This window comes from Cheilinus undulatus, linkage group 8 (assembly GCF_018320785.1).
Source record: "Cheilinus undulatus linkage group 8, ASM1832078v1, whole genome shotgun sequence".
NCBI classification, from domain to species: Eukaryota; Metazoa; Chordata; class Actinopteri; order Labriformes; family Labridae; genus Cheilinus; species Cheilinus undulatus.
Window position 1 is genome coordinate 30,469,973 of NC_054872.1, and position 27,639 is coordinate 30,497,611.

Genomic DNA, 27,639 nt, shown 5'->3' on the forward strand with positions numbered 1-27,639 from the left:
CATATCTGTACATAAAAAATAAAAATTCTGCCAATAATTTCAACAGATTCCTCGGCTGTAAATATCAGCCGAAATTTTCTTATCTGCCGATGTAGATTCCGTCGTGCACCCCTATTGGCAATGTTTCTGCTCGAAAACATTGCTGGTGTATGTGAGAAATTCAGATATTGTGGAGGAGTTGTCTTTTAATTTTCTTACATAAAAACAAGAAATAAGACAGTACTGTGTACTAGGGAAGCCAGACTGCATTGGCTTTACTTTGGTATCAGCCACTATTTTCCATTTTTGAAAAAACATCGGCCATTGGAAATAATGTTCCATCAACCAAAATGTGTAGCTCATCTGTTGTGTTGGATCAATATAATGCTGACATCATCCACTACATCAAATAAGAGGTTTTTTAGTGGGCAGAGGAAGTCACTTGTTGGAAAAACTTGTTTTCACTGTCAAACATGAGAGAAAATGTTAGCATAGTGGGAATCTTACATGAACAGTAGTACTAAAAACAAAAATAAATCCATAATGTCATCAGCTAAATTGTTATTTAAACTTCAGTATCTGTACCCAACGCTTGCATCTGTGTTGGGTACCTGGGGTTTATATTATTGTCCAGAGGAGTAGAGAGCAATATCAGTATCATTGGAGTTTTCCTAAAAATTAAGATTATTAATTTTTAAAATTCTGTCCTAGTTTTAACCGTACTATGAAGAAATGCTGAATGAGAAAGGCTTGGGCCTACGCAGGATGGCTGTTTGCTTTTCATAATTCAAGATGATACAAATATTTTTCTTTAAGATTTATCTTTGGGCTTCTTTGTGCCTTTATTCAGATAGGCCAATATCAGAGCCTAAGACTTGGGAGAGAAAGTGGGGAATGACACATTGGAAGGATCCACAGACTGGTTACCACCTGGGCCACCTGGTTTGAAAACATCTTCTGTGCATGGAACATGTGGACATAACCACTAAGCCATTGCTGCTCTGTAACAATGCATTTTTTAATTCAACATCCTTTGTTGCGTAATGTTTTAATGTTTTGTTTCTTAATTGTATAAAGTACTTTGAGTTTCTCTATTTATGAATGTCAACAAGCTTGCCTTGCCTGAAACTCCCTCCTACTTGATCACTTAGTTGGCATATGCACAAATATGTATACATATGTATTAAAACTATTTTATTTCCCCAGTATCTTATTGGTTCTCATCCCAGGATCCAGGCTGGAATGATACAAAAGATCTTGAGGCGGGAGGGATGATCTCCTTTGAAGTTGTCAAAACTACAGTATTTATGAATAACCTAATAATGAAAACAAAGTTGCTCAGTAGTACATACCATTGGTTCCCAAAATGGGCTATGTACCTTGCCAGGGGGGCGCAGAGTCAGGACAGAGGGATGCAGCAAGGCTGATGATTGAAGCACTGCAGAAGAGGAGCAGTTGACTGAAGTCACCTTGGATTCAATGATGCGGTTGCAGTTCAAGTCCACGGCCTTTTGAGCATGCTGGATTGGAGTGGATAAAGAGTACCCACTGCTGGACACGAGAGCCCTGGCAACACTCCTCCCATGACTCTTACTTCATGTTACCTGAAACAACTGAAAGAAGTACCAACCGTTGAACTCAGTTTTGTCCTACGCTGGAGTAAACTTGCTTATGCCGATTTCGTCAGCACTTCATTGATAACATTTTGGACAAATACACTGAAAAGACATGTCTTCTTCGCTAAATTACTGAATTTTCATCGCAATATTGACAGAAACAAATATTTACTTGAGACAGGCGACTTTACCTTCCAGGCACGTGCAGCTAGGTGGAAACAACGAACATTCGTCGAAACGAGCGCGCGAGGAAACAGTAGAAGAAGAAACAGCAGCGACGATTTCCGCTTCCGGGTCACGTATTAGGAACGTCGTGTGTACGGCGCGATCACAACAGAAAGTTTAACAGAAACTGAACAGTTTCAGTGTTTACTGCCCACAAACCCGGGCTTCCCGATTGGATCTCGCAACGTTAGCAACCTCACAAAGCTTATCGAACAACATAAAGGTTTGTAAAGTAACTGTAGCAGTTATCCGTTGATGTTGGAGGCTCCCAGACAGCGATGTGCTAACGTTAACTAGCAAGCAGCCTGCGAGTTTTGGCGGATGTAATTGATTTAGCCAATACGTTGCTTGTGGTTAGCATGTTCTCCCGTCCATGATTATGACTCTCAACTAGAACACAACGGCGCATTTGGCGTAGAGTTGGTGTGAGTAAATAACGGGGTGTTTGTGTTTGCTTACCCGTTAGTGGCTATAAAGTGAGACAGCTGGGGGCCATAGCTCTATTAGGTACTGTCATACCAATGTCACATAGTCCCATGATGATGCACCGAGTATAAGACATGTATGTGATTACCATGTTCATCAGCTTATATGAATGAAAATTATGTGTTTACAGTGCTGTGCAGGATTGGATAATGTCTCTTCCCAAGCGGGAGGTGGAGGAGCTGAGGCCATGGGTGGAGCGCACCGTGAAGAAGGTACTGGGCTTCTCAGAGCCCACAGTGGTTACTGCGGCTTTGCACTGTGTTGGAAAGGGACTGGACAAAAGGAAAACCACAGGTAAGTGTAATGACCATTGGAAACATTATGTCTAATACCCAGTAACACAGGGGTTTTGCTATGGTTAGGTTAAACTCAGAATACATGTAGTCTTACTAATTATAATCTTAATTATAATTTTTGATAAAAGAAACATCCCTGGATGCACAGAGAGATTTAACTTTTACTCCAAAAGAAAATATTTCTCTTTGCTCTATTAACATACAGTAGGCATGTCTTATAAAAATGAATGAGGATTGTTCTATTATCAATGTTGTCATGTTTTTTACGCTACAGCTCACCACAGTGTTAATTAAAGTGCCTAAAAATTTCTCAAAAGACACTCTGTTGATGACCAAATACAAACATGTTTTCTGTTACATTTCTGATCCCTTTAATTCCTGCTATCAGTGGTATTTTTGTGTCAAGAGAAATATAAATTTTGTGTACTATCTTTAAACAAATCTTTTTTTTTTTTTTTTACATTGTAGTATCATTAACCCCTGACAAGATGATTGAAAGTATAAATGGGAGAAGAAAATTTGGGCCAAACTGCAGAAACCAATTTGCAGAATGACACAAATTTACTATGAATTGTACTAATACTTCTGTGTAAATCTGTGCAATCATGACATTCAAAGATCTGCTGTATTTCTATGCAAGTATAGGCTTGTTGTGGTAAGGATGAGAGGTCTTCATTTCACTTACCCACTAGTGAGTTGACACTATTTCCACCCCAGACCAGCTGCGTCCATTCCTTGATGACTCTGCAGGAGGTTTTGTGGAGCGCCTTTTTGAAGCTCTTGAGGAAAGCCGCAGTTCTCGTGGCAGCAAAGGAGGAGGAGAAAAGAACCGCAAGAGAGAACTGAAGGTAAACCGAGCACTGTTTAGACCTTGAATTGACAAAAATTGTTTTTTCAAGCATTACTTATAATTTAGACAAAAAGCTTCTTTTTTTTTTACTCATGTTTATAGAGAGTAGATTAATATGTACTCAGATCATTTCTGTTCTTTATGAAAGTAGAAAATTATCATTTAAACTCTATTTACAGTTTTTTTTCTCTATTCTATACCTTCTTTCACATAAAAGCTTTTACTCGTTGATTTCATTTTATTTTTGATCCTTAGCTCTATTAGTCTTTGTTTGTAATGCATATTACTATTATTTACTTAATGTTGGTATGTGATACTTTCTTTGGCTGGTTGAACTAAGGATGTGTTTGGCGATGAGGCTGAAACAGGTGCCATGAGAGAAACTTTAGAGTCTACAGATGGGACAGTTGCAAAGCGGAAACGCGTTCCTCGATTTGAGGAGGTGGAAGAGCCTGAGGTCATTCCTGGACCTCCATCTGAGAGCCCTGGCATGCTCACTAAGATGCAGGTATGGGCTAATTCTCTTGGTGGCTTGGTTAAGTTGTAAGTTATTTTGAATGTTCTAGATGGAAAAAATCTTGTATTTACAAACATTTTCCTTATTCTTAAGATAAAACAAATGATGGAGGCGGCCACTAAGCAGATAGAGGAAAGGAAGAAGCAACTGAGTTTTGCCTCTGCAGTCCCTTCAGCACAGTTGAACAATGTACTGTTCTTATTTTGACATAAATACTTTTAAAACCCAAAGACTTCCAATATTGGAAACTACTTCAACTTTTTCAGGCAATAGATTCAATGTTTGCCTCTTCCCACACCTCAGACACAAATGGAGTCCCCTGCAGTTTCCCGACTTCTTGGCCAGGCTGCTGCAGCTTCAGGTGGTGCCTCATCCATCGCCCCCTCCCAGGCTGCCAGCTTCATGAACGATGCTATTGAGAAGGCCCGCAAAGCTGCTGAACTACAGGCCCGCATCCAGTCCCAGTTAGCCATGAAGCCTGGTATACTGGGAGCCTTGGGGAACACTGGGCCTCACAACCTGGTTGCTTTAGCGAATCTACATGCTATGGGAATTGCGCCACCGTAAGTAATGTCACAATATATAGAAAGTCAAAAAAGAAAATGAAATTTTTGCATTGTCATGAAAGTCTGGAGATTGAGTGTTCATTCTGGGTCTCTATAGAAAAGTAGAAATCAAGGAGGTCAATAAGCCAACGCCTCTTATTCTGGATGACAAAGGAAGAACTGTTGACGCCAGTGGAAAAGAAGTGGAACTAACGCATCGCATGCCTACACTGAAAGGTGAGGATTTTGAGGGCATACAGTGCTTAACAAATTTATTAGACCACCTGTCATATTTGTCTCAGAGATCATCCAGTGTCATGAAGTACTTTAATGTACTTAACTCTTTCATTTTCAGTGAGCTCTCCACGTTTTACCATTTTGAACAGGAATGAGGAATTTCAAACTGAATTCACCCAAATTTGAGCCGGCTCACTGGGCTTCTCTGAGAAGTCAGAAATTAATCAAGCATAACATTCAACCACTAAAACTCATTTTTTTCTTCAGGAAAGCAAGTAAATAACTATAATTTGACATTTTAATCAAGAAATAATAATGTGCTTTACTATTTTTTCAGGTTTTTTGTAAATCAGTAAATTTGAAAATTCATGGATAACAGCAATAATTATATTTTAGCATTAAAAATATCATTTGGGTTAAAGAGCTTCTACATATTGGTATATTAACCATTGCAGAAACATAAAAAATGATTTTGGTAATTACCAATACTATTAATTTAGGGCAGCTGTGGCATAAACCTTACTTTGGTTAGGGTTAGGGTGGTCTAATAAATTTGTTAAGCACTGTATATCTTTACTAACCTAGAAATATTTAATTTTAATTTCTTATTATGGGTTTTTGTCATTCATTTTCCTTTACCTGTGTAGCAAACATCAGGGCAGTAAAGAGGGAGCAGTTCCGTCAGCAGCTAAAGGAGAAACCTGGAGAGGATTTGGAGTCCACGTCCTACTTTGACCACCGTGTGTCCATCTTACCACCGCAACGCCCTCGTAAGGGTTTCAGATTCCATGAACAGGGTCGATTTGAGAAGATCGCACAGAGAATAAGAACTAAGGTGATTTCTCAGTAATTATTATGGTTATTAGGAATGCAGATAAATTCAGTCATGATTACTTGCAACTTAACTCTTTTTTTCTTCCTGAATTGATATTGACTACAATCAGGCTCAGCTGGAAAGGTTGCAGAGTGAAATTGCCCAGGCAGCAAAGAAAACAGGAATCCAGGCATCCACCAAGCTGGCCCTTATTGCTCCGAAGAAAGAGATTGGTGATGGGGAGGTGCCCAACATTGAGTGGTGGGACTCTTTCATCCTGCCCTCCAACATAGATATGTAAGGAACTACTAAAGCACAAAATGGCTAGTTCATCTGTAGAGCCATATTCCAACTAGACCCCTTGTTGCATCCTGTACCCTCTCTCTCTATGCATTTCTTTTTTTCTTACTTTCTGGGTTTCCATTTCATAATATATTTCATATAACCCTAACACAGGGGTCAGGAACCTTTTTCGTTGAAAGAGCCATTTTTGCCGGAACCCCCTTCCATAAAATCGTTGTAGAGCCGCAAAACACATTTGAACCTTCCAATGAAGGTGATGCAGTCAGTAAGCCTAAGTCTTTGTCTATCAACATAACTGATTCAGCAAAGGTATCTGGCCATCCACTGATATGTTTTATAACACTGATAACTTTCCACGTAGTAGTTTTTTTATTCTTACTTTGCATTTTAATCATAATTGTCATTTAAATGCATTTATGGATTTAGAACTACAATAGAAACAACTGCACATTTTTGAAATTTTATCCATAAGTGCTATTATCAGCCAGTGATTATTTATTTTTATCTTCAGTGATACTGATATGATCATTATCATTACTTCTTTATTCATCAAAATACACTCCTTACACCTGCTGTCAGACAGAGTTAATGCAGGATGTTGTAGTTGCCTACTGTTCACCTATGAATGAAACCTTCTCCACTTCATCTCTTCTCTCTATGCTGCTGTCTGTCTGTCTACGTCACATACAGGTGTGCTGTAGGAAAGACATGTTTTGGCCTGATCAATAAACAACAGAACCCATAATCACTGGATCACAGACAAACCGAAGCAATCACAACAATCACACCAAATATCCACGAGAGAGTGGAATCAGCTGTTTACAGCCTTTCTCCCTCTCTGTGAGGGACACATGTCAGCACCGTGGACAGCGCCACATTAACGCACGTGACATTTTCAGCTCAAAAATCAACAATCTAATCTTTTACAACACAAATGCATACTGGTACACAACCAGCAAAGATATTTAAATAGTCATCAAATGTATCAATCTTCTGAATGATAATATCGAATTCACAGCAGCAGAGTAAAAAAATTACAATAAAACGTGAGCTTACCTGTTTATTTTGCTCAAACAGCCCACTATTAATCCCTTGGCCTCCTTTCTCCCTTTCTTTACCTGACTGATGCTGTTAATTGTGAACTTGTCTTAGTTTTTGACGCTGTTATTAACGTTATCAACGTTCACGTTTTCTGCTGACACTACTTGTGTCCGACGAACGCACCAGCTTAGTATGAAACTTAAAAAATTTGATCGGCGTTTTCACATACTGACCTTTCCTCTTGCTGCTAAACCAGATTTCAGAAATTCAAAACTTAACTTGCATGAAAACTCCTGCTTCATGTGTCAGTTGTGACGAGACTGGTCCTGACCTGGTCCCAAGTCAGGAAAGCGCCAGTATGCGCTGTGCCATAGAGGCACGATATGACGCATTTGTAAGTTTATAAAATGGGCCTGTATGTTAAAATAAAGTTAGAAGTGAATGAAAGAGCTACATTTATTTGGATAAAATATAAAAAACTATCTCTTTATAGCGTTACAAAAAATATTCGTCTAATGTAAAAAAAATTCCTTTATTTCAAATTTGGAACAGCTGCAGAGAGCCACTTAGGAGGGGCAAAAGAGCCGCATGCAGCTCCCGCCCAAACATATGTATCAAAAACACTTGGTGTTATGTGATGTCAGTAAAATGCCTTTTAGAAATCTTTATGGTATGAATATTATAGCCGTAATCCACTTTGCATAATTAACCAATGCATTTTCCCTTTTATCTTGTGAAGAACACCCGACACCAAATTTGAAGAATTGGAGCTATTTGGTGTGACCAACCTTGTTGAACATCCTGCACAAATGAGCCCTCCAGGTAAGAGAATGGAAAGTTACATTCTGTATGTTTATTAAAGGGGCTCCAAAAGCATTTGAATTGGATAGCAGTTTATAATTATTTATTCATTTAATATTACCTCAAAGAAACAGAAAAAAAATAAAAAGGAGATTACAATTCACATTGCTGTTCTTATTTTTATGTATTTGCACTACTAATGGTATTATTCAAAATTTATATTCCAACATGACTATAATAAAATAAAATACACAGCAAAATTGGCAGTGTTAATTAAACTTATATAAAGTTCAATTTAATACTTTAAAAATGTCTATTTGTCCACATTACACACAGTTAAACACACTTTTGCAAGTGTTCAATATTTTACCTTAATTTCTTAATGACAAATGAATATTCTCACAAATTGTTACAATTAAATTTTGGTGATTTCCACAGATATAAATGGCATTTTCACCAAGAAAACAAAGTAAATATTTTCTATGAGCATATAATCTAACCACAGGGGTAGTAGAGTGCAGACTGGCAACTGTACATGGGCTGCATGACCCAAGTCTGCAGTGGGGCCAGCAGATGGCACCTATGTTGCACAAAGCACCAGTCTCAGTGGAACCTTACACAAATGCATCATAAGCAGTTTTTATACCAACTAGCTAATGAGCACAAATAATGCCAAATCATGTTAATTGATGGCAAGTGCAAACTTGGGGCTTTCAATGATACCACAATTAACAGAAGCGGATAAACTTGCTTTTTTTAGATTGGTAACTTGATTAATGTGTCTTCTTATTTATCACAGTTGATAACGATAAACCTGTAACGCTGGGCGTTTACCTGACAAAGAAAGAACAGAAGAAACTGAGAAGACAGACAAGAAGAGAGGGGCAAAAAGAAGTCCAGGAGAAGGTTCGTCTGGGTCTGATGCCTCCACCAGAGCCCAAAGGTAACCAGAAAGAAAGAACTATTTGCAAACTACTATTATAGAAGATAAATCAAGAGTAACTGATGTGTCTTTTGTTTGTCTTAGTACGCATTTCTAACTTGATGAGAGTACTGGGGACGGAGGCAGTTCAGGACCCCACAAAAGTAGAGGCCCACGTCAGAGCACAGATGGCCAAGAGACAAAAGTAATTAACATTATGAAACTCTGCACTGCTGGTGTTTCACTTTATTCTCTATTTTCTGTCAAACATTGCATGATAAAATATGAAGGATGAAGGATTTTTCTCACTCTCTCCTGCTCTTTGCAGGGCTCATGAGGAGGCAAATGCAGCACGCAAGCTTACAGCAGAGCAGAGGAAAGAAAAGAAAGTCAAGAAGTTAAAAGAAGACCTCACCGATGGTGTTCACATTGCTGTTTACAGGTGTGGAAGAATATAAAATATAAATACAAATCTAACTGTCAGTTTCGTGGAAACATGTCCAATTTCAGCATCTAATCGTCTCTGTACAGGATCCGTAACCTGCAAAATCCTGCTAAGAAGTTTAAAGTGGAGGCTAATGCCAACCAGCTGTACCTGACAGGCACTGTTGTTCTTCACAAAGATGTCAACCTTGTCGTGGTGGAGGGAGGTAAGGGACAAAGCTTTCAAGTGTAAAATCTAATCTGTCAGTGAATTCTATTTGATTTCTTTTTCATTCTTTTTTTTGTATGACAGCTGAAGCTTTTATTGGCAGTTGATGTGTTAAAATACTTTGAGAGGGTGTGTTATGGGGAGTCAGTACCAGATCATTAACAGATTTTTTTTCATTTGAAGAAAAACGATACTTTGGTCATCAACTTGATACATTATTTTTTACTCTACTACTTCATGTGTCATTTTTTCTTTGCTGCTTAATAGAGCGCTACAATTTGGTTCGGGGGAATAAAAATCCTATTCATTTTCATATAATGTCATAGCCGTCCCAGGTACACTTGCCAGTGTGAAACAATGGTGTATGCTCCTGTAGATATATTTTTATATCAGTCTTGCTTTAATATGATCAAACATACATGAAAACATATAATTTAGTCAGGGGTGTGTAGACTTTGTAACACAGTATTTACAAAACTAGCATATATGACACCATTATACTAACAGTATAGACACTAGAATGAAAATAAATGAAAAAAGGGCAGGGCATTCTGAAAGAAATTCACCAAACGATAAATTCTTGGGTCCTGTAGGAAGGCTTTAATGAGCAAATAAATGAAGGAAACTCACGAATTGAGGAATGAGTAGTTCCTTCACTTCCAGAAAAAAGCAGACTTATGCTGTTGCCTTTCCTTCACTTTTTCAATCCTGTTTCTTTTTCTTTTCTTTTTTTTTTTATACCAAAACAAATCATATCGACTATGTGCTAAAATGATACAAACCTAAAATGCTGCTCATAGCTGTATTCTGACTTTGTCTACAGTGCTAGTCATCAGAGCTGCTGCCAGGACATTTTGTAACAGACTTAAAGTTTTGCTGCTTTATAAACCATGTCAAAAATTTGAAGTACAAGCAACAGGATGGATTATTACAGTTATTTTCATGTACTTTACTGGTGCCATGGAATAGTTTTCAGACACGAGAAAGTATAGCACACTACAGATACAGCAAGGCGAGTATTTTCAAAAAGTGATGCATTGGGGAGATCTTCAGCCAGGAAACAAATTGCACCATGTTTGAAAGCTTTGACCACAGGGGATGCCATAATTAACACAAACTGAAAGTCACACAGGAACTTTAAAATAAAAACTCTAGGAGGGCTCATAGGACACTTTCACTTGAAAAGTAACTATGAACCTTCAACCAAATAAAATATTTTTGTTCTTGTTGCAGCTGCAAGAGAGAACCCATGTGATACATAAGAAGCATACCAGAGATGTCAGATCCATTGTCCTTTTGTGTTTGTCAAAGCTTAAGCATCTTTTGAGAGTATTACATAATAGTATTGTTAAGATAAGTGCTTATATTCATAGTTTCATTCGAAGCCAAGCCATTTAAGGGCAACCTCCTAAAAACTTTGAGGGTTCTTTATTAAAAAAAAGTGTGTAGCTTCAGTTTAACAAGTGCTGAAGTTAACAAGGTTTTTTCTCTGTTACTCCTTTAGAAAATTAAAACTGAAAGTCAAAGTCAGTTATATTTATAAATGTTTATTCCTTTTAGGGCCTAAATCTCAGAAAAAGTTCAAGAGGCTGATGATGCACAGAATTAAATGGGAGGAGCACAACAGTAAAAGAGATGGTAAGTATGATTTGACTTAAAGTACTGAAATAAATGTTATGGCTGTGTGCTTTTCTCAGGTATACTAAACTTTTCTCATTTGATTACCACTAAGATCCAGATGGTGATGATGATACGAAGAGGAACAACAAGTGTTGGTTGATTTGGGAGGTAAGAGTTCACACATCCTCTCTGCTGCTTGTTAATGTTTCTTAACTAGATAGTATCAAAATGAATTTGTGCACTGCTTTATTTGTGATCTTTATATCTGATTCCTCTTGGTTCTCCAGGGTACAGCAAAAGAGCGTAGTTTCGGGGATATGAAGTTCAAGCAGTGCCCCACAGAAAGCATGGCCAGAGAACACTTCAAGAAACACGGCACAGAACACTACTGGGATTTAGCTCTCAGCCAAAGTGTATTGGATTGCACAGATGACTGAAGAGTGACAGGAAAGAAGTCGGCACACCTTTTATTAAACCCACAGCCTCACAAACCAGTCAGCCCTCACTATGGCAATGGCTGCTTTCCACTTGGGAGAGAGAGACTTCATCAAGAGGCATGAACAATGAAAGAGGAGGAACAGTGAACCTGTGTGAACATTTTATGTCAGAGTGTGTGTGTGTGTGTATGGGCGCCTTCATCGATGTCTATCTCTTGGCGGTAGGCTAGTCTGTCAGGTGTTGCTCAATTCTTTCTGACAGATTATACTGAGTGATTTAAATCACCTGCCTATAGCTTCATGTGATGGCGATAATTAGTGTCACATTACAGACATTAATTATTTTCTAGTATGTCCACTGATAATCTCTGTTTGAGTCATGCAATTAATAAAACCTACCACATCAGTGAATGACTGCACTGGGACTGTGCTTATACATGTATAGCTGACCTGGGAAAGATTCCTGGGTTTCTGTTACCATTACATCAATATGAGACTCATCCATCTTAATAAAACTATATTTCAAAGGCACCCAAATTCTTTTTGTCTTTGGAGAAGAGAGGCTGTACTTGAGACATGTAGCTATATTTCTTTGTTATTCCACAATCGCAGCCTTGAATAAACAACAAACTTTATACGACCTGTGTTCTGTTATTTTTAACAATTTTATCTAATTATTGCCTTTATTTGACACGTCACAAATGCCATTCAGTTTGTGTTTCTATTTTCATATGTGAGTTACATGTGTCACAAAAGTTATTGTATTGAAATGAGGGAAAACAGGGGGCGTGTTACCGTTCGTCCTCATTACGCTCGCCCCCTCACCCGCACCAGCATCAAACGACCAGGACAGAGCTGGAAAGATGGCGGCTGGTTCTGGGGCTGCAAGCGGCCACGGAGCCCGCAGCTCCACCGCTGCTCTCGAAGCGACTTTGGACCAGCGGTTTCGAGGAGTATCCAACACTATGGAGTCAATACAAGGACTATCAACCTGGTGCATTGAAAACAAAAAGTACCACGGCCTTGTCGTTCGCTACTGGATGAAGTGGCTCAAGAAATGTGAGTAATTGACGCCAGCTAACCCGCTAGCTAGCTTACTTTAGCTAATCCAGATGCATTTCTGCGTTGACGAGATGAACTTGCAAAATAGAACCAAGGCTTGTCTTGATAACTTTACCTATACTGAGTGCAAGGTGGTGCATTGCAGAAATATAATTCTGGCTTATTATCAGAGTGAATTTACAGGCTGCTGGTTTGAAAGACTGGCGTTGTTGTCACGACTTCAATTAGCCGCGCATATCAGCTAGGCTAATGCTAACTTGTCGCAGCTCGTGACGCTCATACTCCTAGCACTGTTTACAGTTGGGCCTCCCGGGGCTCATGGTCTGGTGATTCAGGCACGCAAGTGTTTATCTCAGAAGGGTGAGCTGTTAATAGCGTTTACATCTTTTAGTTGTTTTTTTAGGAGGGGAGTGAAGTTATGGCTGACTTTTTAACGTCGGACATGAAATAACTGTTTGCAGGTTTTCACTGTATGATGCAGCGACCCCATTTTTACGGAGTACATGGTTGAGTAAGGTTCAGGGAAAATCCGCCTTTACTAGATTCCACTATCTTACTTTTTATTCATTTTAAAGCAGGTTCAAACACGTAGGAAGACCACATTCAACTGTGATGTTATCAATTACTGATATACGTATCATTAACAGTACACAAGGACTTGAATATTCCTGCCTCAGATTGATTTCTACTTCATAAGTCATACATTGGTACTGATACTTTGTGCTTGATTATCTGTAGGACATACACCTGCTGATAAACCTTGATAAAGCAAATGTAGCTGTTTTAACTTCTGTAAATTGATTGGTTGGTTATTAATTTGGTTGTGGTCTGCATTTAATGCCAACTTTAAAACAGAGTAGAAATTTTGCATGTCACTAAGGTTGCATTAACACTGCAGGTAAAAGTGCCTTTAATCTGATTAAATTTTTTTAATGCACCTGTATTTGACACAGCTGACATTTTCATGACAGCAAGAGCAGCACAAGTAACACTGACTACTCTCACACTGCAGGCGGTCAGTTCTGATTTTTTGTTTGCTTTGCTTTTCACAGTGTGGTCAAAAATGACAAAAGATCAGATGTATCTGATTTAGTACTGCATATCAAAGTGGACGAAATCTGAAAGATCATGTGCAACATGACTTATGCTGTTTATTCTTTCAGAAAAATATTTGTCACTTATGACTATGAGCAAAATAATCAAATTTTAGTCACTTTTAACTGCAGTGTGAACTTGGCCTTTAAATCAGATTATTTCAAAACACAATTGAGCCACTTTCACATGTGGATCCCAATCAGAATCAGGTCAGAACTGTCACAGTGTGACCTCGGTCTGAACAGCCAGGTTGAAATGCATGTGACCATGGCATCATTCAACTCAAGTCTGCACTGGCAGGATGGAAGGGAGTTGAGCTAATGTGACATTCAGTAGATCCAGGCTATCAAAATCATGTATGAGTCTGCTGTCAGCTGATGATTATATTTCACAAACTCAGGGATAACTGTGATATTAGTAAAATAGCAATAAAGCCCTTTTCACACATGCATTCCTGAACTTTTCTTATTTAAAAGGAAAAAAGAACAGGGCAACCTTTACGGAAAGTTTTTAGAACTGCTTTTTCATGCTTGTCCCTCATAGGAATTTTTCCTGTCAGGCAACGAAGGGGTGGTGGAAAAAGGAAAAATACTTTAGAATGATCAGGAAAAATCCAGGTACTCTAGCCTCTGTATCCAGCTTTATCCACTGTCCTCCTCTATGAATAAAGGCATTAAAACCCCAAAAGTGTATCTTAAAAAAAAGAAAAAAATTATTCATCACTTTGTGTTCAAAAATGCCATACACCTAGAATAATTCAGTAAGTTTCAGGAGTTTTCTGCAAGAGTGAACAGGGCTTATTACAATGTTTAACACATAGTCAAAATAAAAACACAGGTGCAGTGAAGAAGACAAGACTGACAGAAAAATTCCATTAAAAACACAGTCAATCTGCAAATTTAGGCTTATAATGTCACATATGCACAATAGATCTGAATAGAGCAATATACTGAATATAACCCTCATCCCCCCCCTCGAGTTGATGAGTTAATGTGAAGGATGTTGTTTATGGAGCAAAAAAATTAACAGGAAAATGTAATTGAAAGCTGTGTGTAGCCGGCACTTGTTTTCATCTCTTATTAGTATAAAAGAGTAAAAGGACTTAGTGCTTTGATTAGTCTCTGCAGCAGAAAAATGACAGGAAAACACTAATAGAATATAGAATATAACAATCTTATAATTTAGTTAACAATTATATAATTGCAGCCCCATCCCCCACTCCCCACAACTCAGGATCAGCTGATAGACTTTCATGACCAAGAGATCTGATAGGTCAGTAAGTAATATGGTGTTATAAAGGTTGGTTTCTTATTTTGAAGATTAGCAAACAGAGGTTAGGTTGTAATCTCTCCTCACACTTTGCTGTGATTAACTTCTGTGCATGTGGGACTGTTCAAGACTGTGTCCAGTTCACACTGGAGTCTGATACAGGCCACATTTAAAAAGTATTCTGAACAGCCAAACAAACAAAAGACAAACAATGGGATCTGTATGCAAAAGAATAGTTCAGCATTGAAGCTTGCAGTAGAATGCTGCCAAAATTGTATTACGAGCACCCCAAGTGTCTAGCCTCATCTTTTTAAAGCTGGTTTTGCATTTCCTCTCAAATCTGGCCTACCTCACAATACAGTTTAAAGCTGCAATATTTATGCCCCTGTGAGGTTTTGCCTTCATTGTGAACATTGAGTAGATGTAATGGGGGACAAGGTAATCCCCCCTCTGTTCTGGCTTCTGTGGCAGTAACAGAGGTATTACAGAGGCTGAGATGGTACTAGTTGGAGCCAGCTGGGAAGCACTGTGCTGTGCCTGTGTGTGTGTGCTTGTCTGATTGTGTTTATGGAGCTCCTGCTGTGACATGCTCTCTCATGCTTTGTCAAACACGCAACATAACAGGAATTAACAAACAGAAACACAAAAGATCACACCGTCATGGAATCAATGTGAATGTCATGAGACCTAACCACGGCAGAGCTTCACCTTTGCTCTGTTGTGGAAATGCACTGTGAAATCACTCAGTGATAGACGTATGGGCTGAGATTTGTGCCACCAGAAACCGAATTTGAATAATGATTTTGAATTTAAATTTAGCTAATGTTTTTAAACTGAATTTATTTGCTTTGAAACTGAAAATTTTTGCTTTGAGACTGAATTTATTTGCTTTGAAATTGATTTTTTGGAGGAAAATACTGTAAGCCAGCTATCCTTGTCATATTGACTGAAGCTGTGCTGAACCATATTAGTAGCTAGCTCCAATTACATAGTGTTAGGACTTGCCTTTTTCTTCCTGTAAATATGAATAATTTTAAGCTTAATACAAATCTGATTATTGTGTCCCTGGTCTTGAGACATCATGGAAATACGCCAGCTCCGCTCAGTACTTCTTCTACTTGTATTTTCGGCAGTCCTGCACAGTTGAGAACTATCTGTGCTCAATTAGGTTACTCTTCCTCATGGATGTGGATGACGTAAACGGTGTGCCACGCTGAACTGAAATTGAGTTGTAGAACTGAATTTGAATTGAATGAACTGAGTTTGAATTTTTTATTTTTGAATTTAAGGAATATATAGAGTTGAATGCTCAAGTGAATAAAATGCAGTTTAAAAGCAAACAAATTCAATTTTAAAGCAAAAAAAATTCAATTTCAAAGCAATAAATTCAGTTTGAAAGCAAATAAATTAATTTTCAAAGCAATAAATTCAGTTTCAAAGCAAATTAATTCAGTTTCAAACAAATTAATTCAGTTTCAAAACTATAAATTCAGTTTCAAAACATAAAATTCAAATTCAAATCATGCATTTCAAATTCAGTATCATTATTCAAATTCAGTTTCTGGTGGCACAAATCTCAGCCCATATAGATGGGCTTACTGGCCACATAAAACTGTCTGTAGGCTTATATCTTTTGTATTATAGGCAAAGTTATGCATTTTTCTTATTGCTTCAAATTAGGCTTTCAGTGATTTGGCTAAAAACTGAAGGGATTCCCTGAACTAGAGTGTGATTATTGTGTTTTGTCCCAAGTAGAAAAATGACAAAGTCAAGCATGTGTTGGTTTATCCTTGTCTGGTTTCACCTCAGCTGGTGGACTTTGCCAGTATTAACTTGACACTGGCCGGAAATTTCATCTGAAGAGGTTTAAAAGTTTCAGATTTTTCTGAGAGAATCATGGAGGAACCCTGCACATCACACTGGCACCATCTTACAGCAACTTACATGAAATATTTACTACATTGGACTTGCAGATATTGAAATAAATTTTAAATCTATGATTTTAAACCACTATATTTCAATTTTGTCTTAACTTTTTTTGTAGATTGCAGATCATTTATCTTTGGTCTACACACTTGAGATGTAGTGATATTAAAATGTCATATCATAGTTATGGCCTAAAATACCACGGTTATCAGTATTATCATGGTATTGATGTAAATAATTTGCAAGTATGGATTCATCATTTGAAACTGTTCAGTCAGCTTTGATATTAAAACACTATAAATCAAATTAGTAGCACAGATGCTAAGCATAAAAGCTTGATCAGATGTGCATAAACAAATATACTTAGTCAATAAGGTTGTAGAAAATGTTAGCCCACCAAAGTAAAACAGATGTAGAAGTCATATTTTCAATCCAGAGCTTCTTAGCAAACACATTTCTCACATCTTCCTCACAGTTGTATTTATTTAAGTTTCTTATCAAAAGCTGGGGGTTTTTATTTCTTGATGTTACATTTGAACATACACTATATTGCCAAAAGTATTCGCTCACCTGCCTTGACTCGCATTTGAACTTAAGTGACATCCCATTCTTAATCAGTAGGGTTTGATATAATGTCGGTCCACCCTTTGCAGCTATAACAGCTTCAACTCTCCAGGGAAGGCGTTCCACAAGGTTTAGTAGTGTGTTTATGGGAATTTTTGACCATTCTTCCAGAAGCACACTTGTGAGGTCACACACTGATGTTGGATGAGAAGGCCTGGCTCTCAGTCTCTGCTCTCATTCATCCCAAAGATGTTCTTTCAGGTTGAGGTCAGGACTCTGTGTAGGCCAGTCAAGTTCATCCACACCAAACTCTCTCATCCATGTCTTTATGGACCTTGCTTTGTGCACTGGTGCACAGTCATGCTGGAACAGGAAGGGGCCACCCCCAAACTGTTCCCTCAAAGTTGGGAGCATGGAATTGTCCAAAATCTCTTGGTATGCTGAAGCATTCAGAGTTCCTTTCACTGGAACTAAGGGGGCCAAGCCCAGCTCCCGAAAAACAAGCCCACACCATAATACCCCCTCCACCAAACTTTACACTTGGCACAATGCAGTCAGACAAGTACCGATCTCCTGGCAACCGCCAAACCCAGACTCGTCCATCAGATTGCCAGATGGAGAAGTGCAATTCGTCACTCCAGAGAATGCATCTTCACTGCTCTAGAGTCCAGTGGCAGCGTGCTTTACACCACTGCATCTGGCACTTTGCATTGCACTTGGTGATGTATGGCTTGGATGCAGCTGCTCAGCCATGGAAACCCATTACATAAAGCTCTCTATGCACTGTTTTTGAGGTAATCTGAAGGCCACATGAAGTTTGGAGGTCTGTAGCAATCAACTCTGCAGAAAGTTGGTGACCTCTGCGCTATGAAATTGCTTCAGCTTTGTTATAATACCACTGACAGTTGACTGTGGAATATTTAGGAGTGAGGAAATTTCATGACTGGACTTGTTGCACAGGTGGCATCCTATCACAGTACCACGCTGGAATTCACTGAGGTCCTGAGAGCGACCCATTCTTTCACAAATGTTTGTAGAAACAGTCTGCATGCCTAGATGCCTGATTTTATACACCTGTGGCCATGGAAGTGATTGGAACACCTAATTTCAATTATTTGAATGGGTGAGTGAATACTTTTGGCAATATAGTGTACCATAGTATTTTATTTAGGCTACAATGGGTAATTATTTTTGATTCAGATATAATTTTTCAAATTTCAAACTTCATATTAGAAACGTTGACTTAACAGTTAACACATAAAAAAGAAGATATTCTGTTTATAGTAAAAAAAAAAAAAAAAGCAAAATACATAAAATGTCCATAAAAGTGTATAGGGCTTTCCTTAAATCATATAATGTATTTCATTTAAATTATTTTTCATTAACCACAAAAATGTCTGCAGTGACTCTACCCTCTGTGTTTTTATTTTATTAATTTTCATATTTAGTTCATTTTAGGTGCCACTGACTGTGCAGGGTTGTGAAGCTGTCATCAGTCTACAGGTCTGTCTGTCTGTAACAGACAGTACCATTAAATAAAGAGACTTAATAAAACTGTTAGCAAGGATAAAGGCTGTGATGGAGGGCTTTCAGCATCAGTCAAACATAGTCCTTTATTGTCCTCCATGTCTGTGTAGAAGTTTTGGTTGGCTTTCGCATAACTGCTGGGAGACGATAAGGAAATGGCATGTTCACTCCATATCACTGCTCATTTTCATCAACAAGTGACTTGTACTCACTCTCACTTGATTGCCCATCACTGCAAACTGTCCATCTCTCTCTATTTTCGTGACGTCGTTGAGCTGAATCAAAGTAAAATATAAATTATATTTTTTCTTCAGAACATTGATACTTTGGTATTATTGAACAGGAAATTAACTGGTATTTTATCATTTAAAGGACGTGGTATTGAAAAGTATAACAAAATTTGACCTCATTGTGAACTGGTTTTAATGAAAAATCTGTTGTGAACTGAATCCTGACTCCATGAATCTAAATTGAATTGTTAGATATTGAAAGATACACACCCCTACTTGTGTTTTGTGCTTGGAATTGTATGAGAAAGTGTTGCACTGGTCATCCAGAAACTCTGTATGCTTAGTTTAAAACTCTTTATGAAGCAGGATTACATTTGGTTAAATTTTGTTACATGATACTAACTCAATGTTTTTATTCACATAGAAGCCACTGTGAATATTTATAGACTAAGAATTTTTTATGAAAATCTATTAAAAATAGATGTGCTGTACACATAGTCAAGCTATCAACATAATACTGTTATTTGAAATTGTCCTGAAAATTCAATCCAGCCTAACAAACAGCAAAGTGTAAAAAAGTTAGACTTGTTGACTGGCTGCTAAAACAAGAAAACACTGATGTAAAACTTTCCTGACACTCCTGTGATGTACAGCCAATGGGTCTTGTTTGCTCTGTAGGTTTGGGATATGGAGGGGACTTCTCATTAGCAAGTTTCTCATGTAATGCTGAGTGTCTCAGTAAAATCATGATGTTGGCATTTTTTAATCCCCTGGCATCACAACACACAGAGCAGTGCATCATAAAAGCTGATGCTGTGCTGGCAACAGATGGGGAACTGCTGTGTGCTGGTTGGCCTATTGTTATTTTACACAGAGCAGGGCTAAATGATCAACAGCCAATCTACTGATCATCATTTGTTAGTGGCTGTTTGCTATGACATGAGGGCATACAAGTGGCATTGTGTAGGGACAATTTTGTTGGATGTATACGATTACCAAGCACTACAGCTTTTATAGCCTTTGAAATAGATGTCTGTAGAAGTACATTTGAACCGAGAGAAATTATACCAACCACTGCGTCAGCCTTTCTCCAAAGTGAATAACATGCAGGGTTTTGCAGACAATACTCAGGTAGGCCACCCAGCTGTATTCACCGCAGTCCAGGTATATTTTTTGACCTTTTTCTTATTGTATGTAACATACATCCACTAGTAACACCCTAAAGAACTGGTTGAGGTGCCATGTTTCATGTTAAAAATGAATCTTTGAATGCTGTCATTTTGATGTTTTTTAATCAGTTGCAGTTGTCATATCAGAAATAGGTTAAATATGTTAGGTGCACCGTGGTCTCTGGCTAAACTTCTGTCCCTAATGTCGATCAGACTGAATGAAACCACATCAAACAGAGCATTTCACATGTCTATGAAAGTAGCAGTGGATCAGGAGACTGTGAGACTGGTTTTGTAATTATTAGCATTGCACCATTTGGCTCTTGCAAACTTTCTGCAGTTTACAATGCTTGCTGAATCAGCACTTTGACTGGTATTAGCTTTTGGCTTGGTCTTAATGCCCACAGCTAATGCTGCCGCTTCATTTTAACGTCAATGGGATGATGGCTTTTAAATGACTTATAAGATCTGTTGTGTTAAAACCTGAGGACTTTTCTTCCATTCATGACATTGAAACTTTACACTGTCGTGTTATCCTCCCCATAAATACTAGGGGTGGGAATCACCAGTTGCTGCACGATATGATATCACAATACTTGAGTCATGATTCGACATTATTGCAATTTTAAACATTTTGCAATACAATAAGTATTTCAATACCATATATTGCGATCTATACCTTTTTTGTCAACTGTTTGGCTGGTTTAGCATTAGTCTTGCCCTTATCTTTGTTGTATTTGCACAGTATTTTATTTTCATGTAGCACTTCTTGCAAACCTCATGTGCTTTGTCCATCTCATTCGTGTCATGAATTGCTGCTTGCATTCCGAATGTCCTTCCCCTGGTGCTGCCATGTTTGTTGCACTAACTTTTTCTTACTCTATGAGCGTCACCTCTGCTGACCTCACCGGACAAACAACTGATTTTATTTTTCCATTATCATAGACATGATTTGAAAAAAATCTATACTTGGTGGACAATACGATATATTGCCAGACAAGATATCGCAATACTGTGCTGTATTGAATTTTTATCTTTCACCCCTTGTAAATACTGAATAATATCAACGTGTTGTTATCCCTTAACACTGAGGCTGCTTCCTCTTTTCTGTGGGTCACATACCGCGGCACCACCTACTGTTTCAGAATGTGTATTCTTGTGAGAAAGAAAACAAATGCCTTTATTATCGGTAGGTTTTATCTGTTAATATTTTAGTATGGGGATAATAAAGATATGTAGTGTATATATATGCAATATTGGCCAATAGTTCATTGGTACCGATAATTATCGTGCATCCCTATTTGTAGTTAGTATGTGCAAATCTTATTTTAACAGCCTCAGAGTAGACAGTGCCTCTGCCCCCCCTAAATTCTCTGGCACCTGCCCTTGGGGATCTGGGACCCCAGGTTGGGAACCAAGGCAATTTAGGATTAATTTGACACACCAGATAGACTGTTTTGTATATATACTGCATGGATATATTTCACATTCATCTGGGAAAGCTCTCATAAAAAGCATTTGAGAAGGGCAGGGCTTTTCAGAAAATTCACAGAATGTGTCTAGAGGAATCTGTCACATTCATTACAGGCTAATCGAGAATGTCAAGACAAAATAATGTTGTGCGTATGCACTTCTACTGAACAGACAGGCTACTGCTGCTGTAGTTGTGAATGGTGGAGTTCTTTGGTAAATACATTTTTTCAAAGGTCAGTCAGGAGATGTGCAACAGCATCTTCTTTGCCAAGACAAGCTTTCGTTTTGACTCTTAGTTCTTGTTTCAGCAGAAAATGTGGTCCAGCTCTGACTAAGCTGCCACTTTCTATAGCTACATCCAAGCTAAAAGCTACTACAGCAGCAGCCATTGGATACCCTACCTGTAACTGTTACAAACCCATGCCAAAGCAGGCTGTGAGAAGAGCAAAAACATCTTTACCCCCATGCAAAGCTTTTAGTGTGGCTCTTTTCTCTTGTTTTAATAAAGAAATTTCCAGTTCTGACAAAACTGCTTCTCGTGGTTATGCATGATCTAATCACTCCACTAGCAGCCATTGTACGCAACCACTCACACAACTATCCACCGCCCAATAACTCTCACAAACTCATGCCAAAACAGGTCAGCCAAAGCTAAAACATTTTTTCCATCGTGAAAGGCTTTAAGTGTTAAGTGTAGGGCTGCAGTAACAGATTCTTTTTGTAGTTGAGTATTCTATCGATTCTTCTGATGATTAATCGAGTACTGTAATAAGAAATATTGCATTTTTTTTCAAGAGAATCTTTTTTCATCTTTTTTCAAGAGAAGTAGTACTACACAAATGAGGAAAAGAAGATTGTTCCCTTAAATGAACTATTTCCATATTGAAAATTGGTATTAAAAGGGTTCTCTAAAGAAACTATATTTTACAGAGTGCAATGAAGTTCTGATGACAATTTACATTTCTTAAAGTTACAAGGAACGGAAGTTAAATAATTGGATTAGATTATGCTCTATTTGGGGTTTTAGGGATCCTCTGCAGGAAATGTTTGGTGCCAACACTTTATTTCTTTCATTGTAGTTTATATTTATTTTCCAATTTGCCACTAAACTAAAGGGACACTTAATCATTTTATTATCCTCTAGTTTATGCATAATTGTAATATTTTACACACTAGCAAGAATAAAGCTCCATCATTCACACAGCGGTCTGATGATGTCTGAGAGGTGAACCTTTAGGTTACAGGAATATGGTCTATTTTTCAAAGGGTGTTAACTTTTAATTTTTGCACATTTTTGTTTGTGAGTTCATCCGCCATTAAAAATGTGACCTTTTAAGACCATCCACTGAGATGGACAACATATTTTAAGGGATAACGCTCCTTCTGTGACCTGTTGAATCCTGACTATGTGATGATGAACTTTAACTGATTTAGTCTTTCTCTCAGTCATTGTCAATAGCGTGTTTCTATTTAATTGGTGTCAATTCATTAACAATATAAGTCTTATCAAATCATTCGGGCTGCTAAAACATGTTGGAAAAACACACTGGAATCAAGATGTCAGTGCGCTGGATTTTAGATTTTTATAATCAAATGTATGACGTGGAGGACTTGACTCGTGAAGCCTGACTGTCATCTGTGAAAACCTTGGATCAATCACAGAAGTTTATTAAATGCCCTGAAGTCTGCGGACACAAACTGAGCGCTGTCTCACACCAGCGAGTCATGCAGGCAGCGCATGAACTTGGAGATCTGCGTAGGTTCACTGGTGGGGGCACAGTGCCATATCTGCTATGGAGGGTCAGTGGATGCGTAAAAACGCAGGACAAGTGCCTGTAAACATCACTGCATCAACTTCTCTTCCCTTGTGATTTTCACACCTCACATCATGCATGTTATGTTATAGTAACAGCGAAAACAAGTGCATTGTGCCACACAAATAGCCATCTGGGTGAAACACAGCACGCCCTGCGACACACGGCGCGATGTCCAAGCTTACAGCATGGGCGTATATGGATACAGGACTGATTTAAGCAAAGCCTAAAGGCAGATAATTTGCCTCAAGGAATTTTTTTGAATCAAATCACTTGGATAATTCGAGGAATAATTTCAGCCCTAGTTAAGAGTTTTACTCTTTATTTCATACAAAAATGTGGTCCAGTTCTGATAAAACTGCCTCTATGTTAGTAGCTACATCCTGGATAATTACTGCACTAGTGGTAACAATTTTAATTGGCTAGTACAACTAAACCCCAGCCATAGCTACCGCCTTGTTCTCCTCAACTGACCCTGATTGGCTGTTCGGTACAAACGCTGTGTATTTGAGCTTTACAAGATGGATTTGCCTGATGACAGACATGGAGTCTGGCAGATGATCTGCTTTGCAAGCTTACTATTGGATGGTGGTGGTGATGGTGTGATACGCCTCCTTATCTACAATAAACCTCAAACATGGAGCTCACCTGGAATGATTACAAAATATTGAATAAAGCATTTCAAAAAACCAGTGATGTTATCTGAGCATCAGTATACAACGTACTGCTGATAGATACAATCAAAAGAGTAATAATAATTAAATTTACAGAATGACGCAGGAAAGGATTGGCATCCCCACTGACCAATTACAGTCATTTTGTGGGAAACTCTGACATGTACAGTGCTTAACAAATTTATTAGACCACCTATCATATTTGTCTCAGAGACCATCCAACATCATGAAGTGCTTTAATGCAGACTCTTTCATTTTCAGTGAGCTCTCCACGTTTTACCATTTTGAACAGGAATGAGGAATTTCAAACTGAATTCACCTTTTTATACCCATATTTGAGCTGGCTCACTGGGCTTCTCTGAGAAGTCAGATATTAATCAAGCATAACATTCAACCACTAAAACTCATTTTTCTGTTCAGTAATGCAAGTAAATAACTATAATTTGACATATTAATCAAGAAATAATAGTGTGCTTTACTATTTTTTTTAGTTTTTTGTAAATCAGTAAATTTGAAAATTCATGGATAACCACAATAATTATATATTTTGGCATTGAAAATATCATTTGGGTTAAAGAGCTTTTACATATTGGTGTATTAACGATTGCAAAAACATAAAAAATTATTTTGGTAATTACCAATGCTGTTAATTTAGGGCAGCTGTGGCATAAACCTTACTTTGGTTAGGGTGGTCTAATAAATTTGTTAAGCACTGTATATGACCATTTTTAATACCTTGGTAAGACTGTTTTTCATTTAAATATGATATATCTTGTCAAACCTAATTTGATTTCTAATATGAGAATAATCATTGCATGCACCATAATACACTTGAGATTTTGGGCCAAAAAGCACCCTCGCATGTATGTATGGATCGCTCCAGTCTAAATTTTGTCATCAGTGTAAGAGGTTTTCACATAAACCTCTGCTGCACACCGAATCAGGCCACAACAGCGATTCTTTGACTGGATTTAAACAGCTGCAGTGTTAGTTAGGAAATTGTAACTGATATTAAGATTTGCTGCTCTCAGTGTGGATGGTGTGTGCATGCATTGTAGAACAGAGTATTTCAGGAGACATCAAATTGATCTCACATTCATGTGAAACACATTTAGTCATTATCACAAAAAGGATCAATACAGTGACCAGCCTATTTAAGTCATGCTATCAGATTTTTGGTTTAATATTCTTTGGATTGTGATGGAGAGAGAGGGGGAGGTTCATAGAGAATTATCTCTCACTACAGCATATAACCTTGAGCCTGATCAGAGTTCCAAGCATTTCTCCTCCTAAATGAAACCAAATCTTTTTAACTCATATGAGCCCCTACAATCGTTCTCCTTCATGTGTGTATACTACACTATGTTGCCAAAAGTATTCGCTCAGCTATCCAAATATTTGAAATCAGGTGTTCCAATCACTTCCATGGCCAAAGGTGTATAAAATCAAGCACCTATAGATAGATAGATAGATAGATAGATAGATAGATAGATAGTCGTTTATTGTCATTGCTTTAAAAAAAAAAAAAACAACGAAATTACGTTTGGCAGTCTCCTCTGTAGCAGCAGTCATCCAAGTGGTGGTTAGAAATCCGCAGCCTTATGTCGTCTATCTTGCTGGTGAGGGAGCGGGCACCCGGGAGAAAGAAGCTTGTTAGAGCAGGTTTGTGTGGGGCCGCTCTTAGCCTAGCTTGATATATTCACATAGTAACATGCTGTTAAAACTCGAAACATTTCTGTCCACATATTCCATTATTTCTTTCACTCATCCTTTCTACAACTTTGCAGCAGGAATGGCCGACTCACGCTGGATATCTGACGTCACAAATATAGCCTCAACAGTCCGCCCACCAAGTGAGGGTATGGTTGTATGTGGAAACACAGACAACTATTTTGGGGTTCAGCGTACTGAACCATGCTAAACCATACTCAATCAAACAGGACCACCTGATGCAGCTTTAGACGACTGTTTGAGAGTGTCAGCTGTGTGTGTTTTAAGGCAGTGTGTTTTTTTAACTTGTGCATGGCAGGGTGGTGACTTTTATAAAGGATTTGTTATCTGTGGGCATTTAAAGTTACAAAAGGTTTCTGTAAAGGCTGTTTTACATAAACCATGAGTTATTTGAGGCATTTTTTAAAAATCTTTTGTGATTATATACTTGTTTTTTTCTGAGTTTTATACTGAGTTTTTCTATTTTAATGTCTCTGTGTTTTAGATTATGTGTTTCTAATTTTGGAGTTATTATTGATATCAATTTGAAAAATGAAAATAACTCCTTGTGTTGTAAACGGTACAGAGTATTTTTATATTGAGTATAAGTTGTGAGAACGTGTCTGATAAATGTCAGTCTGATTTGCTTTAGAGAAATATTGGCTCTTGGTTTTTCATTGTAGTCTTGCTTCTTGCTTTCCCTTTGTCTGTTTATGTTTTAATGATCTTCTCTGGAGATTGTTGGCTTGAGGAAAAATAAATGCTGCTTCTTAAACAACAAACATGTTATTCTGATGCCAGGAGATGTGTCGTCTTGTCTTTTTGAGTAATTGAGGTACTAACTGCTGTGACAAAATGTTTAATTGTGGAGGGATTCAGACCCTTTAGAAGGCCCTCTATTAGCCTTAAAGTCAGCGAACATGATCCAAAAATCTCCTTCATCTGCTTTAATTAAATTCAGTTGGCAAAGCTTGACATTTAAATTTCTATTTTAGGAAATGGGAAACGTAATTAAGCCTTGATAATATTATATTTCTATCAGAGGTGGTGAGATTTTGTTTTATAAAAGTTAATTGACGATCAAAACAGATTTCCAGAGTTATGAGCAAACTTATCACTAATACACGCATGCTGTGCATCCATCTGTTTGATCAGAGCTGTTTCTATTTACAGATTTTTTTTTTCATAATTTAGAAGACTAAAGGATTTTTATGAGACATAGTTGAAACTGAGGGACTGATGTAAAAGGATTATATTGAATTCATTGGTAGATGTAATTTTAGGAGTGTGTATTATGAGGCATGTACAACAAGCTGTTAAAATCACATGTTTTACCAAGGCATCAAATTAAACAAATTAATGGGCTGGCAGATACGATTTTGATATTTGGATATTTTACAGTCAGACAGATTTGACAGTCTTCGAATGAACCCCACACACACACACACACACACACACACACATACACATATAGTAGTTTAGGGTGTGCTGCCTACCAATATATGATTTGCTGATTAGCAATGCACAGATTTTGACCATTAGGGCAATATACAAATATATTTTTTTAATCAGTTGGTAATAGTGGTGGTAGTGGTAATAGTGATTTCTTTTGGTCTATCAGTCCCATTATGCCAACATTTTTCTTTCATGTTCGACCATGAAAACAGATCAGTTTGTCCAAAAAGGGATTTCTTCTGCCCAGTAAGAAATCTCTCATTTGATTCAGCAGTTAGATTTACTAGATGGCAGCAGTACATTGACCGGACACAACATATCAACATTGGC

General features: G+C 37.8%; 2 protein-coding genes across 5 annotated transcripts in view; both read left to right on the forward strand.

The window, feature by feature from the left end:
- Window positions 1-1,869: 1,869 nt before the first annotated feature.
- prpf3 (PRP3 pre-mRNA processing factor 3 homolog (yeast)) lies at window positions 1,870-11,976 on the forward strand. Its single transcript, XM_041794081.1, has 17 exons — window positions 1,870-2,043; window positions 2,437-2,600; window positions 3,320-3,450; window positions 3,793-3,960; window positions 4,063-4,158; window positions 4,273-4,532; window positions 4,633-4,751; window positions 5,399-5,586; window positions 5,696-5,862; window positions 7,649-7,731; window positions 8,510-8,653; window positions 8,738-8,837; window positions 8,961-9,074; window positions 9,164-9,282; window positions 10,845-10,922; window positions 11,017-11,072; window positions 11,192-11,976. Exons 2-17 carry the CDS (start codon window positions 2,456-2,458, stop codon window positions 11,339-11,341), a joined length of 2,118 nt encoding a protein of 705 aa, XP_041650015.1. The 5' UTR covers window positions 1,870-2,043; window positions 2,437-2,455; the 3' UTR covers window positions 11,342-11,976.
- Window positions 11,977-12,178: 202 nt separating this feature from the next.
- The window catches only part of rprd2b (regulation of nuclear pre-mRNA domain containing 2b), a 33,179-nt gene continuing 17,718 nt past the window's right edge, over window positions 12,179-27,639 (forward strand). For all 4 annotated transcript variants that reach the window (XR_005992280.1, XR_005992281.1, XM_041794516.1 and 1 more), the window contains exon 1: window positions 12,179-12,400. Coding sequence is in view for 2 of the 4 variants with exons in the window: in XM_041794516.1 (XP_041650450.1) it covers window positions 12,205-12,400 (196 nt within the window). In the remaining 2 variants the exon portion in view is untranslated. The remainder of the gene's footprint in view (window positions 12,401-27,639) is intronic.